Genomic DNA, 14,748 nt, shown 5'->3' with positions numbered 1-14,748 from the left:
GGCCGCCCTCTGCCCCGCTCGCCGCGTCCTGTCAGGGCGAGGGAAAGGATGCCCGGCGGTGCCTTGTCCCAGGCCAGCCCCGGCGCTGAGTGAGGGAAGGCCGGGCCGGGCGGCGAGCGAGCGGGCAAGGGATGTCGCCGCCGCCCCCCGGCCCTGGGTCCCTCCGTCGCCGCCGCCGCCGCCGCTGCCACCACCCCTGGCGGCTCCCGCTGCTGCTGCCTCTGCCCTCCTCCGGTTCCGGGTGTCGCCCGCCGCCGCCGCCGCTCCGGGCCCTGGAGCACCGCCGAGCGGCTCGGCCCCAGCAGTGACTGCCGCCGCTTCCCCTCACAGGGCGCGGGACGGCGCGGGCAGGATGCAGGCGCCGCCGCTGCAGTACGAGTTCTTCAGCGAGGAGAACGCGCCCAAGTGGCGGGGGCTGCTCGTGCCAGCCCTGAAGAAGGTGAGGAAGGGGCGCTGGGGGGGGGCGGATCCAGAAGGGGTGGGAAGGCCGCGCGTTTTATAGGGGTAAATTCGCAAATGCCCAAGGTTTGCTGCGTGTTGACATCCACGTGTCGTTGGTGACAGCCCCAGGTGAGGACAAATACGTGTGTATGCGCGCGTGTGTCCCGAATTTGGACGTAACGCAAAGGGATGCCGACAGGCATGTGTGATAACTGGCAGTGCTCCAGTACTCCGACTTTCACATAATCGGTTTGGGGATGGTCAGTGTTTTCATGCGCCTATGTTGACATCCTGCGAACCTGTCTGCTGTGCTCCTGGGTGTGGGTATACTCATTATTCTTCATTAGATTTATATACCACCCTTCATCGTAAGATCTCAGGGCAGTTTGCAGAATAAAATACAAGGTAATGTATGAAGCTCGCAGGGTCACCTTGGGCCTGTCGCTGTCTCTCAGCCTAACCTACCTCACAGGGTTGTTGTGAAGATAAATTGGAGAGGGAGAAGAGCCATATATGCCACTGTGTGTTGGAAGGAAGGTGAGATAAAAATATAATCAATAAACGCCTGCCGGTAGAACACTTGGGGTAGATAGCTGGTTTTCCACTTCCCAACATTGTCCTATAGGATAGCTACTAAATGATCTGAACTTTAAGTACCAGATACATGTGCACATGACTTCAAGCAACAACAAAAATATAGCAGTGATATTCTTTAGGAGAGCTGTAGGTGTGATTATCACTTTGCTCCCAAATGGAAGATGGGCAGCATTTTAAATAGTTCAGATGACACTGAATATTACACAAATATATTAATGTGGCATGACAGGTTTTTGAGTTGGTCTTTAATTTAGACTGGAATGTTATGAGTCCTTCAGATATATCTGCCTCACTGAAGAAAAGTATGTCATTTGCTGTTGTATTATATTCCAGTATACAGTGGTGCCTCGCAAGACGAAATTAATTCGTTCCGCAAGTCTCTTCGTCTTGCGAGTTTTTCGTCTTGCGATGCACGGTTTTCCATAGGAATGCATTGAAAATCAATTAATGCGTTCCTATGGAAGCCGCCTTCCCCCGACCTCTTCTGGCAGGCGGCATTTTAAAATCGCCAGGGACAGCGGAGGACTTCTCCGCTGTCCGGGGCGATTTAAAAGCCCCTGGGAAGGCAGGCAGGGGGGACAAAGACTTTTGCCCCCCCGCCTGCCTTCAGAAAAGGTCCAGGACAGGCGCGGACCTCTCCGCAAGCAGCGCGCTCCTTGCGGAGAGTTGCAAGCGCGCCCAGGCTTTCCCGCCCCGCCGCCGGGCTTCGGGACATCGTTCCGATGCCGGGCGGCAGGGGGAGGCTTTCTCGCCCCGTCGCCCGGCATCGGGACGATGCCCCGAAGCTGGGCGGCGGGGGGAGGCTTTCTCGCCCCGTCGCCCGGCATCGGGACGATGCCCCGAAGCCGGGCGGCGGGGGGAGGCTTTCCTGCCCGGCTGCCCGGCATCGGGACGATGCCCCGAAGCCGGGCGGCGGGGGGAGGCTTTCCCGCCCCGTCGCCCGGCATCGGGACGATGCCCCGAAGCCGGGCGGCGGGGGGAGGCTTTCCTGCCCGGCCGCCCGGCATCGGGACGATGCCCCGAAGCCGGGCGGCAGGGGGAGGCTTTCCCGCCCCGTCGCCCGGCATCGGGACATGGTTCCGATGCCAGGCGGCGGGGGGAGGCTTTCCCGCCCCGTCGCCCGGCATCGGGACGATGCCCCGAAGCCGGGCGGCGGGGGGAGGCTTTCCTGCCCGGCCGCCCGGCATCGGGACGATGCCCCGAAGCCGGGCGGCGGGGGGAGGCTTTCTCGCCCCGTCGCCCGGCATCGGGACGATGCCCCGAAGCCGGGCGGCGGGGGGAGGCTTTCCCGCCCCGCCGCCCGGCTTCGGGACATGGTTCCGATGCCAGGCGGCGGGGGGAGGCTTTCCCGCCCCGTCGCCCGGCATCGGGACATGGTTCCGATGCCAGGCGGCGGGGGGAGGCTTTCTCGCCCCGTCGCCGGGCGGCGGGGGGAGGCTTTCCCGCCCCGTCGCCCGGCATCGGGACATGGTTCCGATGCCAGGCGGCGGGGGGAGGCTTTCTCGCCCCGTCGCCCGGCATCAGGATGATGCCCCGAAGCCGGGCGGCGGGGGGAGGCGTTCCTGCCCGGCCGCCCGGCATCGGGACGATGCCCCGGCGGCGGGGGGAGGTTTCAAAAGCCGTCCGGGGGCTTTTAAATCGCCCCGGACAGTCCCGGGGCGATTTAAAAGCCCCCGGTTAGGCAGGCGGGGGGGGGGCAAAGACTTTTGCCCCCCGCCCGCCTTGGGAAGAGGTCCAGGACCTCTTCCCAAGGCGGGCGGGGGGGCAAAAGTCTTTGCCCCCCCCTGCCTGCCTTCAAAAGCCGTCCGGGATAGCGGGAAGCGCTTCCCTGCTATCCCGGACCGCTTTTAAAATGCTGGCGGTGGGGAGCAAAGCCTTTCGCCCCCGCCGGCCTTCCTGGACCTCTTCTGAAGTCCGGAGGGGGGAAAAGGCTTTGCTCCCCACCGCCAGCATTTAAAAAAAGGTCCCCGAGATTTCCCTATGGGCTTTCGTCTTGCGATGCAAGCCCATAGGGAAAATCGTCTAGCGAAGCGTCGCAAAACCCGAAAAACCCTTTCGTCTTGCGGGTTTTTCGTCTTGCGAGGCATTCGTCTTGCGGGGCACCACTGTAGTTGCTACCAATATGTGTTTCTTGACAATTAGAGTTAAGTGATGAAAGTCCTGCTCCATCAGAATCTGTATTGAGCTTGATTAGTTTTTAAACATTATTGACTGATGGCTAGTGCATAGAATTTAATAGGATAAAGGTGGTATTTGTTTTTGCTAGATCTGTGTTGCAATTTGTTGTTTAATTTGTTCCCTGGGTGCTTGTGCAGATAACCACTTTTTAAAACACAAGCTAGGTTTACTTTGTTACCTGAACATGGTTCATTTTATCTTGTGAGGTTGGTAACATTTTAACCCATACATAATATCTAGGTGCACTGAACAATTATTACTCACAACTTTGAGAAGCCTGCTTTCTTTATCCTAAGGCAATATTCTAATGATTGGTCTACGAGCCCTAAAATCCATGGGCTGTGCTTTATACACATCATGCACCAGTATTTTGAAGCCGGAATAATGCATAAGTGTGTTTGTGTAACTTGAAAACTTGCTTTTCTGATTTTCTCAAAAAGATTTATTAGCCTCATTTATTTTTAAAGCAGGGGCATATTGAAGTTATTCTGAAGCTGTTGTCAAACAAATATTGTTGTTGTTGTTTAGTTGTGTCCGACTCTTCATGACCCCATGGACCATTGCACGCCAGGCACTCCTGTCCTCCACTGCCTCCCGCAGTCTGGTCAAACTCACGCTGGTAGCTTTGAGAACACTGTCTAACCATCTCGTCCTCTGTCGTCCCCTTCTCCTTGTGCCCTCAATCTTTCCCAACATCACGGTCTTTTTCAGGGAGTCTTCTCTTCTCATGAGGTGGCCAAAGTATTGGAGCCTCAGTTTCAGGATCTGTCCTTCCATTGAGCAGTCAGGGCTGATTTAAAAAATGAGGATGTCAGGAACTTGGTGGGGAAAAGAGGACTGAGGAAACTTGGTTCAGAGTGTAAAGTAGGGCTGCTGTATTTCAAAAAAGTAAGTTGTTGAGCTTACTTAGACAAACCCCAATGTTCCTGAGATTTTTTTTTTTTTACCAAAACACCAGAAAAAAGTGATTTCTCGGTTTACATGCCAAAAATCTAGTTCAAAACGGTGCCTTCCGGAAATTCCCCCCCAGACGTCACTTCCACCTTTGAAATCCCAGTAATGTCCTGGACATATGGTAGCCCTAGATGAAGTGACTAGAGATTCTTGCAGTGCAATTCTTTACATGCCTTTACTTATTTGCTGGTAATTTGGTGCATGGGACAGTATTAATTAGCTGCAGCTGATGCTGCATTGAAGCAGGCAAGCTGGACTCTGTGTATACTGAAGATGTGATTCAGGATGGGGAGAGAGAGCCAGGCATGCTGCAGGCAGAGGACTTTCCAGTGCTGGGCCAATGATAGTAGGAGTCACCTCAGAGAATTATGGTACCCTTTTGGTGTCTTCCCTTTGAAAAACCATTGAGAACTAAGGACCTCACCCACATGAAAGTGACAGATAGATGATGGAAGGACCCTGAGGGAAAAGCAAGTGAGATTATGGGTCAGTAAATGAAAGCTCCCAGGTGAAAGGTGGTAGCAGCGTTCAAAATTCACCGGGCGCATTTTGCACCTGGCTATCGGCCAGTTGTGACCAAGTGAAGATACCCGGGCGCCACCAGGATTGTACCTGATGTTTCCACTATCTGGAGGTGCATGCCTGGGGATCCTTGGATCTTGACTGTTTTCACACACTAGCAACATATCCAGTAGAATTCTATCTGTTATATTTTATCTGTGCTATCAGAATGAATTTAAGGAACCAAAACGTTGCATTGAAAAATACAACTTTCAAGCTGTCTGCCCCCTAAAAGACAACTAGACATTCTGTTTTGGCAAATAAGATTTCTACCTTCCATTGATTTTTTTGAATCCACCTATATTAAAGTATAAAGCCAGATGTAACTTTTCAAATTTTCTAATCATGTTCTCTTCTAACTTCCCTTACTGAAGGTTAATTCCTCCTTGTCTTTTCAGAACAGCACAATGGTTAATTCTACCCATAATTAACTTTAACTACTTCTTGCAAACTCTCTTTTAACCTTGGTTTTATTTAAACTCTGTTAGCTTTAAACTAAAGTTAGTGTTAACATCAGTTTAGAGATAACTGGGTAATTAGGTGTTGAAGAGATTTCACTAGCCTGTTCCATACTCCCAATCCCCTAGCCATGGATAAGAGATCAGGGGTGTTACATTTGGAGTGGCTTTAGTGAGAACTTTCTAGAACTACTTTAAGGTAAAAAGAAGTTTATTTTTAAAATGTTCACACATATTGACCATACTTGCTTTAAATTTTCTATTACTGCAGTCACAGTTAAAAATTAATGTGGTTACAGTTTTGATAACAATAAATACTCGTAAGTTTTAAGGCCTTAATAGATGTTTGATTACAACATTACATTTTGTTTGAGACAAAAAGATTACAGATTTATGCTGTGTTGTGTTTTGTGTTCCTGAAAGATTAATTTTTTATTGTATTTATCACACTTTCTTCATTGAAGTACAGACCTGGGTTAAGCACTTAAGAACCAGTGATTTCAGTGTGATTTAAACAGGGTTTGGGTTATATCAATGCATTTTTAGTGCTTAACCCTGGGTCAGTAACCCAGGGAATATAAAATACAGTTTTCAAGTGCCCAGTGCATTTTACTTGTTAAGTTGTATTCTAGTCTAAAATATCTGCTAACTTCATTTTACTTGGGACATACATACTTCAGATTTCAGTGGACATCTAGCTTTGCTATGTAGTGGGACTGATTACTTATTAGTTGTCTGGGGAAAATAGTTTTATAATATCCGTATATGTAGTGGCATTTAGAACAATGGTGACTTAAAGTTCAGACCAACATTTTTTGTTAGTCCTATTATTTGTGTACACAGTAATGTGTTTTATCCTGTAAAAATATTGGACAGTATATCCAATGTTAGTTATACTTAGAATATTTTCATTGAAATAATTGGACCTAAGTTCTGAAATTCATTGACTTTGATGGGTCTGCTCTGAGTATGGCATAATTGGATACCACCCAATATAAGTAAGGTTTAATTTCACTTATTTTAGAGGTAGAATGACAGCTGTTAAATATATGCCCTCAAAATCCTTTAATAAAAACTGAAATATGGAGTGCTAGACAGCATTGTTCTGTCTACAAAATTTTTAAAAAGAAAACAGTGCCATGTTTCAGGTGGCTTAAGATGATAAAATACCCTTCTCCAACTTGGCACACTCTGAATGTTTTGGACTGCAACCCCCATCGTCTCCAGTGGACATCTGGAAGACACCAAGTAGAGGGGTGCTATAAGACTTGCATGAGCACAGCTTAGACTTCATGTATAAATGTCACCTGTTGCATTTTATTAGGTTGACTGTATGCCTAGCAAATGTGTAATTCTAATTTTATCTGTAATACAGTGGTCTTGATGACTAACTAACATGTAGTGTTGCATTTAACTTTGCTGTTGAAATTGTTTTATAGAGTAACCTCGGTTCTGGCTGGAAATTGTAAATTAAAAATGGCCCCCTCTACATTTAGAAATCTAAAATAAACTTGTTGGAGAGGCTAATACTTTCAGAAAGCAGCCTATGCTGATATCTGTATTCACATCTGTATCTATTTCATATATGTATTTAGGCTACTACCTGCTCTTCTGGCATGATTGCTTTTAATTGGCTACCATATTGCCATCACAAACATATCCACGCAGTTGTCTCCTTTTATTACCAGAATGGTGCCATTCTGACTAGAAACAGCAACAACAGTGTGATCCTGCTCGTATTTACTCAAGCATAAAATCTCACAGAGATCAAACTTACTGCCTAGAAATATGTTTAGGATTACAGCCTAATTCAGTGGGACTGAATTATAGATATTCTAAGTGGCATGCCAATTTATTTATTTTTTAAAGCAGAAAAATGAGGTCTTCATGTTTGGGCAAAGGGCCCAAATAAAGAAAAAACTCAGGAAAGGAGCAAGAAGTGAAACCTAAAACTGGTGTGAGCCTGTTTTAACTGTAAGTGGATTCCTATTGGAATAATCTTAGTGTAGATCTCTTAGTAGTGCACTACTTTGATTTCTTATTTGGCAGGCACGAAATGTTGCTTGACTTGCCAGGTATAGGGCTAAATCTGTAAACATATACTAAAATAAGATCTTAATGGGGCTGAGAGGAGATTTTAGCTTGCAGTGAAGTTTTCAGAGACAGGTCCTTGAAACATATATTCACACAAAACATACAGATTCCTTGCCAACAGTTGGATACCATTTTTGTATTAACTTTTGTTCTGCTGAAATTAATACTTCTTTGCCATGGGGTGCATTCATGCATGCCTTTTTCTTTGTACTATTTATGTTTGTAAAACAGCATCAAGTCAATTTCAACTCCATCTGAGAATTACAGCAGTATTACAAGTAGATGTTTTCTGTAACAATGAGTAAATTATTGGATGTAATACATAAACGTACGTGCTCCTGGGAAGGTTTATTAAGCCAGGTGTCACCAGATATGTATGCACATGTATTATTACTTCCACACTTTATACATTTGCTGTAGGCAGCACTTTTGTAAGACCAGTGTTTTCTGTAGTGGTTGTAATGTGTAGCACTGCTTTTAGATAACAGGATTTCTATTACCTGGAAAGGAAATATTGTGCTTCAGTTTAGGAAATATTTGCTTCTTAAGCTAAAACTAATTTCACCATTTTTAGAGGTCATAATAGCACCTGTGACAAAGTGCATCATGGACATTGTCCTCCTGGTTCTCTTGCTTGGGGAACATTACATGTTGGATAATAAAGGATAACCAATTATGAGTGCAAAACAGTCTACTTCAATGCAGTGAGATTGCATTAAAGACCAAGTACAGTACTGTAGTCACTTCAAGCCTAAAACCACCAGGAACAAACAGTCTTTTAATATGTAGCAGTGACAATGTATCTTATTTTTCCTTAATTCCAGACATTTGGGGGGAGTTTGTGTTGAAAACACGAAGTACACAATGTGCTTTTATCTTCCACATGACAATCAGTATAGAGATTCCCCTTCTCTTATGTGGGTTTCACCCTTAGGAAAAAGGTCTCCTTTAGTGTTTGGAATTAGAGGCTCTTTTCCTCAGGCTTCTAGCTATTTAGAGAGGCAACCTCTGTTTTGATTGCAGTGGAGAAGAAAGACACCTCTTCACCTTGTGCATTGTCTTCCTTGTAATAATGGGTTCAAACTCTGCCATTAGTAATTGGGAAAAGAGCAACATGTTGATGGAGTTTAGGGGTCTAGACATTTTGGCCTGGCTTGATAGCCAGTCATTCCTTTGGATCCCAATTAAGTTAGTTGCACTTAGTTAAGTCATGACTAATGTGCCCTACTGGTTTTAGTTAATTTAGTTTGGATCCAGCCCATTGTTTGTAGTACCTAGTGATTTTTCACTTCCTCACTCCTAAGAGCAAAAGTCAAAGCAGTGTTTTTATACCAACTGTCCAGTAGTTGGTTTTGCGGACCCCTTATTGTAGGTGTTGTTTATAGCAAGCAGCCCCTCTCTTACAGGCCATGACACTGTTGGATCCTAACACAATATGCAGTGTTGCTTCACTCAACACTTACTTAACTTATGGAATTAGCCAGCATTCAAAATTAAACCAGCATCAGTCTTTTTTGTGACTCAGGGGCGCCATCTAGTGACCATGTTCAGCCCAGCACATGGAGGGAGGAATGAGCCACATCGGCTCCAGCGGATGCCACTTGTTCCTCCCACCAGGCGCTGGTGGCAGAGGGAGTCCCTCCACCACCAGCACCCAGCTCACCGAGGGAGTCATGTGCAGGCAAGTTCCACCTGCGATACACCACCAAGTGAAGGCGCTATTGCGCTCTGGTTCCCAATCCGTTCCTGGGCAATGTATCAATACATTGGTATCATTTGCAAATTTGATTAGCATCCCCTCAGTTCCTTCATCTAAGTCATTTATAAACAACAACAACAGGCCTTGGGCAGAATCCTGCGGCACTACCACTTGTCACTTTTTCCCCAGTATGACAAGGAACCATTAAGTACTCTTTGGGTTCAGTCAGTCAACCAGCTACAAATCCACCTAACAGTTACCTCGTTCAACCCACATTTTACCAGCTTCCTCACAAGAATATCATTCCACAGGGAGGGTGCCATTACCAAGAAGGCCTTCTGCCTGTTTCCCTGTAACTTAACTTCTCACAGTGAGGGAACCATCAGAAGGCTTTTGGAGCTGGACTTTCATGTCTGGGCTGAATGATGGGGATGGAGACGCTCCTTCACGTATACAGGGCCAAATCTGTTTAGGTTGTTCCCCTCAGTTAAGAGAAAACCGGAGTGTATGGTTACAAACAGCAAACAGAAGCGTCTCATCTCTTCCCCTTTGCATGTCTAGAGAGGGGTAGGAATGCACAAGCTCAGATTGCACCTGCTCATTCAGTAAGATGGTTTGTCATTAGGTCTAAATCAGGCCATTCTGTGACCCCTCTTCTCGCTTCTCTCTTCTGCATAAAGTGAATGCACACAAAGTAAAAGATCAGCTAACATGTAGAAAGAGCTTAGGCTTGTTTCAGTTTGCACAGACCTTTAGTTTTGACATCCATGAGACTCAAAATGAAACTTGATAATTGAAGCGAAGTATCTTTTAGACAATGGCCTTGTTAGCATGTAATGATAAGTCAGACTTCTGGCGTATATTGGTTTATTGTGTAAACAAACAGCATGCTGGTGTACAGTACTCCTCCCTGGTGCAAGTAGAGTAAACAAACCAAGAAGCTGGTGCTTCCTGTTATGTTTGAACCAGAGTTTGTGGTTTATTTTTTTCCAAACAAGTACAGTGACTAGCCAACCTTGCTGATCATGGCTTCTCCAGATGATGATCCTTCATTCAAACATAGTTTGAAGCCAAGTCTTCCTGGTTTGTTTATCTGGTTTGCACCTGGAGAGGAGCCATCGGGCTGTATGCAGCAGCACAGTGGCTTCCCAGTTTCACACCCCACACCCACACTCATTAAGCACTTGAAAATTGCTGAGTGACAACATGGACCACTTAATGATTTGTAGCAATTGTACTGTGCCAGATGCTATATGATTTGCATAGAATTCAAATTGTAATGCAATAAAAGGAGAGACAGGAGAATTTTTGTTGCTGCTACTGGCACAGTTGGATCTCACCCAGTTTCATATTTTAAAAGCAAACTATGTAATTGGTTTTTTGTGTTCAAAGTCTTGTAAGATGCTCTTGAGAACTTTTGTATGATATGTGCATTTGTTTATTTTATGTTGAATGTAGGTTCAGATGCAAGTCCACCCTAAGCTGTCATCTACTGAAGATGCTTTGCAGTATGTTGAGGAGTTAATACTGCAGTTGCTGAACATGTTATGCCAAGCTCAGCCAAGAAGCTTCCTGGATGTAGAGGTACAAGAAGAGTTTGTAGCTATTTATGCACTACTGTTATTTGCTGATGGTGATATATTATTAATCCATTCATTCATCACTGGATTATTAACATTTTGTTTTGTTTACAATATTGTATTAAATTATTTGATTCTTCTATGTTTTTTATTATTACCTTATTCTGTGAGCTCTATTGGGTACAAATATATTGTGGGAAAGCAGCATATAAATTAATTAATAATGAGGATTCTGATTTTGACCTTTCATTGGGGGGGTGTTAAGTTTGGAAAATTATTAGCAAATATATAGATTTGTTATTAACATCTCTGTTCTTACACAAATTAATAATGTTTCCATAACCAAACTAGATATCTTTCAGTGACAAGATATTGTTAAAAAAATGTTATGTGCTGATTATGTATTTAGCTGCAATTCCTATTTTTTAAAAGGATCGTGTACAAAAAAGCTTTCCCCATCCTATTGATAAGTGGGCAATAGCTGATGCACAGTCTGCAATTGAAAAGAGGAAGCGAAGAAATCCATTATTTCTCCCAGTAGAAAAAATTCACCCATTGTTAAAAGTAAGTATTCTAAATTTAGTGTATAAAATGTTGCAAAATTAACAGAATATACCCATTTGTTCTTCAAAGCTGAATTACTTCCTAGAAAGAACAGATTTTTAAAAACCACTGTGCCTAGATTTCACTCAAATCTATAAATCTTATTAAAGTAATCTCTGATCCTAGCTAGTAACAGATCTAACTAGAATTCAATAAATCTTAGCTGGTGTAATTAGTCAGAATTTGACTGCCACAATCTAACACTTCCCTTGACTTGGAAGCAATACTTGCTTGATCAGGCCACAGGCATCCAGTCCAGCACTTTGTTCTTATAGTGACCAACCAGCTGTCTGTAGGAAGCCTGCAAGCAGAACCTGAGCACAACAGCATTCTCACTACTTGCAGATCCCAGCAACTGGTATTCAGAGGCATAAGCGTTAATATTGGTCTCATATTTTAAAGCCTTCCAGGTTGGTGGGGATCACTACTACTTGTTGGAGTGAATTCCATAGTTTATATAGACTTTCTTTTGTCTCTCCTGAATCTTCCGACATTCAGCTTGATTGGGTATCCCCAACTTCTAGCATTTTGAGAAGCAAAAGTTAGAGAAAATTGTTTCTTTATCTCCACACCACGGACAAATTTGTATGCCTCTGTCCTGTCCCCTCTTACTCATCTTTCAACTAAAAGCCCCAAATGTTGTAATCTTTCCTGAAAGCAAATTTGCTCCACCTTATTGATCATTTTTGTTGCCTTTTCTGAACCTTTTCCAGCTCTACAATATCATTTTTTACGTGAGGCAACCTTTTTGACGCGAGGCAACACAGTATTCCAAGTTATACAAACATAGATTTGTATAACAGTATTATGATACGTTTTATGTTCATTATATTTCCTAATGATCCCCAGCATTATATTTTCATGTATTACAACTGCAGAACACAGAGCTGGATACAAGTCTAAGATAATTGTTGTGATATTTGACTAACAAGAAATATATTTAAGTTACTTTGTGTGGTGTTAACAATTATGATGCTCCTGTCACCAGTAATTCAACATTTCAGCAAAAACATTATTGTTAGAACTACATTGTTGTTAGCTGTCTAAAAATGACCTTGCTTATATGACACAGGAGCAAATTGGTGTAGATGTTTAAAAGCATGAATTTATTAGGTGCATTTGTGTAACCCAACATACTAGAATAAGTTATCTCTCTTTCAGGAAGTTCTGGGCTATAAAGTTGACCACCAAGTATCTGTTTACATAGTGGCAGTATTAGAATACATTTCTGCAGATATCTTAAAGTTGGTTGGGAACTATGTACGGAATATTAGACATGATGAAATTACAAAACAAGACATCAAGGTGGCAATGTGTGCTGATAAGGTAGGTAGAATTTATATTTGTAATTACTAAATGTTTTAGATCCAGAAGAGTCCTTCCACAAACAACATGGGTCCATAAACAGAAGGGGCTTTGATCTTGCATGAGTGGAAGGGGGAAATGATATACAGCCATACCTTGGATCTTGAACAACTTGCAAGACGAACGTTTTGGGTCCCGAACGCCGCAAATTTGGAAGTGATTGTTCCGGTTTGCAAACTTTCTTTGGAACCTGAACATCCATAGCAACTTCCATGGCTTCTGATTGGCTGCAGGAACTTCCTGCTGCCAATCGGAAGCCGTGCTTTGGTTTCCAAACCATTTTGGAAGTCGAATGGACTCCCGGAACGGATTCCATTTGACTTCCAAGGTACCACTGTACAGGTAACTCACATCTTACTTTTATCTTACTTAAACTATTGCATAAGTGAGGCAGAATATATAGAGAATGGAGGAAACCCATCCCCCATTTATTTATCCCCCCCCCAACTGTAATTGTGGGCTTACCCAACTTTGGGAAAGAATCAGGAGGGCTTTGGGACACTGCCAGAGCCTTTGCACATCTTCCCCAAATCTGTGTAAGCAGCCCTCCACCTAGTGGGGTGGGGCGGTTCCCAGAGTTCCTGGCTTTATGTGTTTATGCCTGAAACCCTGGAACCGAACCTTTGTGTAAGATGCAAGTTGCCTGTACTCTGTGATCTGCCATCTCTCATGCTGTTCTGCAGTATCCTCAAGCTGTTTAGAGCAGATTTTCAAGAGGTTGCAAGAGAACGGGTAATTAGTCAGAAGTTGCCTCCTTTGCCCCTTTATTGTTTCAGTGATTAATGGTATTAGCATACTGATTAATGGTTATGAATGGAGCTCAATAATAGATACAATAATAGATATTAAACCATTATCTGGTCAAGAAGAGAATACGTTCCATTTTCTATATTAAATTTCTTCAGTTTCTCAGGTCACAAGTGAGATTTATTGACATCAAATTTTAACCCTCCAGTGGAAGGCACTTTCACTTGTGTAGTGGAGCTTTCACTGCTTCTGTGCCTCCTCCCGCCCCAACTCTCTGCAGCCCCAAACCCACAAGAGCAGAGTTGAGCAATGCTGGGGGGAAAGGGGAAGTCCTGTTGCACATAAAAAGTTCACTAGTGTGATGTTGGATTTTAACCATTAAAAAAAAAAATTCTAATGGTGTCTGGTGAATTTCTTTTGCTTCAGTCAGTATTGAACTTCTGTATCCTAATTATTCACACTCTAACAGTTTAATATTCATAGTGAACCCCATAGCTAAATTATATCTGCATTTCCATTTATTAATTTTAAATATATACTTTTCACTCTATGCCTCAAAGCAGCTTACAAAAAGAATAAGCATAAAATATACAAAAGCCAAAACATATAATAAGCTAAAACATCAGAAAGTAAAAAAACACAAAACAGCATTCATAGTGCAAAACCCTTCTGTAGTAAAACTGTGTTAACCTGGCACCTGGAACTTAGCAGGGTTGGTGCCTGCTCAGCTGCTTGTTGTGATGCAGGTGGTGTTTCTTGTTCATGCAGGATTATGAATAATTCTGCCTCTGAAGATCTCAATGATCCTGGGCCCAAGTTGTTCAGGGTTTTGTACACCAATAGCAAAAACCTTGAATTAAGCTCAGTAGCAAGTGTATCTTAGAAGACTGAAGTCTGGGGAATATAGAATTTAGATTTTTCTCTTCCCTTTATGGTCACGACACTAGGTACTTTGAACGACTTTAGGTGAAGCAACCTAAACTTAGATGTATGACTGCCAGTCTCCTAGAGACTGGGATCATACACAGCACAGCTTGCCTTCTTCTATATTTGATTTCAGCTTGGTAAGTAACAGTTTTATTTCCCAGGGCTTGCTTTAACTTCGATTACATCTTTTCTCAAAAGTTATTACTTTCCCCCACCTTTATTTAAATAGGTGTTGATGGATATGTTCCATCAGGATGTAGAGGATATTAGTACGCTGACTTTATCTGATGAAGAGCCCTCTACTTCTGGAGAACAAACCTACTATGATCTTGTAAAGTCATTCATGGCAGAGGTTCGACAATATATAAGAGAACTAAATCTTGTAATAAAAGTTTTTAGAGAACCTTTTATTACCAACCCTAAGCTGTTTTCAGGTCATGTAAGTACTGCTATTTAATTTTATTTTGATATGATTGTTTTGGAAAAGCCTATTTAGTTTGAGTGGTGTACAGTCTTAGCACAAAAACTGAATGAGCATAAGCAT

At 43.6% G+C, this 14,748-nt stretch overlaps 1 protein-coding gene across 1 annotated transcript in view; it reads left to right on the top strand.

Annotated features, from left to right (window-relative positions):
- The first annotated feature begins 307 nt into the window (after nucleotides 1–307).
- Nucleotides 308–14,748, top strand: part of SOS1 (SOS Ras/Rac guanine nucleotide exchange factor 1) — a 39,174-nt gene continuing 24,733 nt past the window's right edge. The window contains exons 1-5 of the mRNA XM_081903723.1: nucleotides 308–439; nucleotides 10,441–10,566; nucleotides 10,995–11,126; nucleotides 12,327–12,491; nucleotides 14,434–14,643. Of these exons, the coding sequence (XP_081759849.1) occupies nucleotides 353–439; nucleotides 10,441–10,566; nucleotides 10,995–11,126; nucleotides 12,327–12,491; nucleotides 14,434–14,643 (720 nt within the window). The 5' untranslated portion in view covers nucleotides 308–352. The remainder of the gene's footprint in view (nucleotides 440–10,440; nucleotides 10,567–10,994; nucleotides 11,127–12,326; nucleotides 12,492–14,433; nucleotides 14,644–14,748) is intronic.

This window comes from Podarcis melisellensis, assembly GCF_964234715.1.
Source record: "Podarcis melisellensis genome assembly, chromosome: 3".
Classification (NCBI taxonomy): domain Eukaryota; kingdom Metazoa; phylum Chordata; class Lepidosauria; order Squamata; family Lacertidae; genus Podarcis; species Podarcis melisellensis.
The sequence above is the reverse complement of the archived record's forward strand: the minus strand, read 5'-3'. Positions and strand labels throughout refer to the sequence as shown.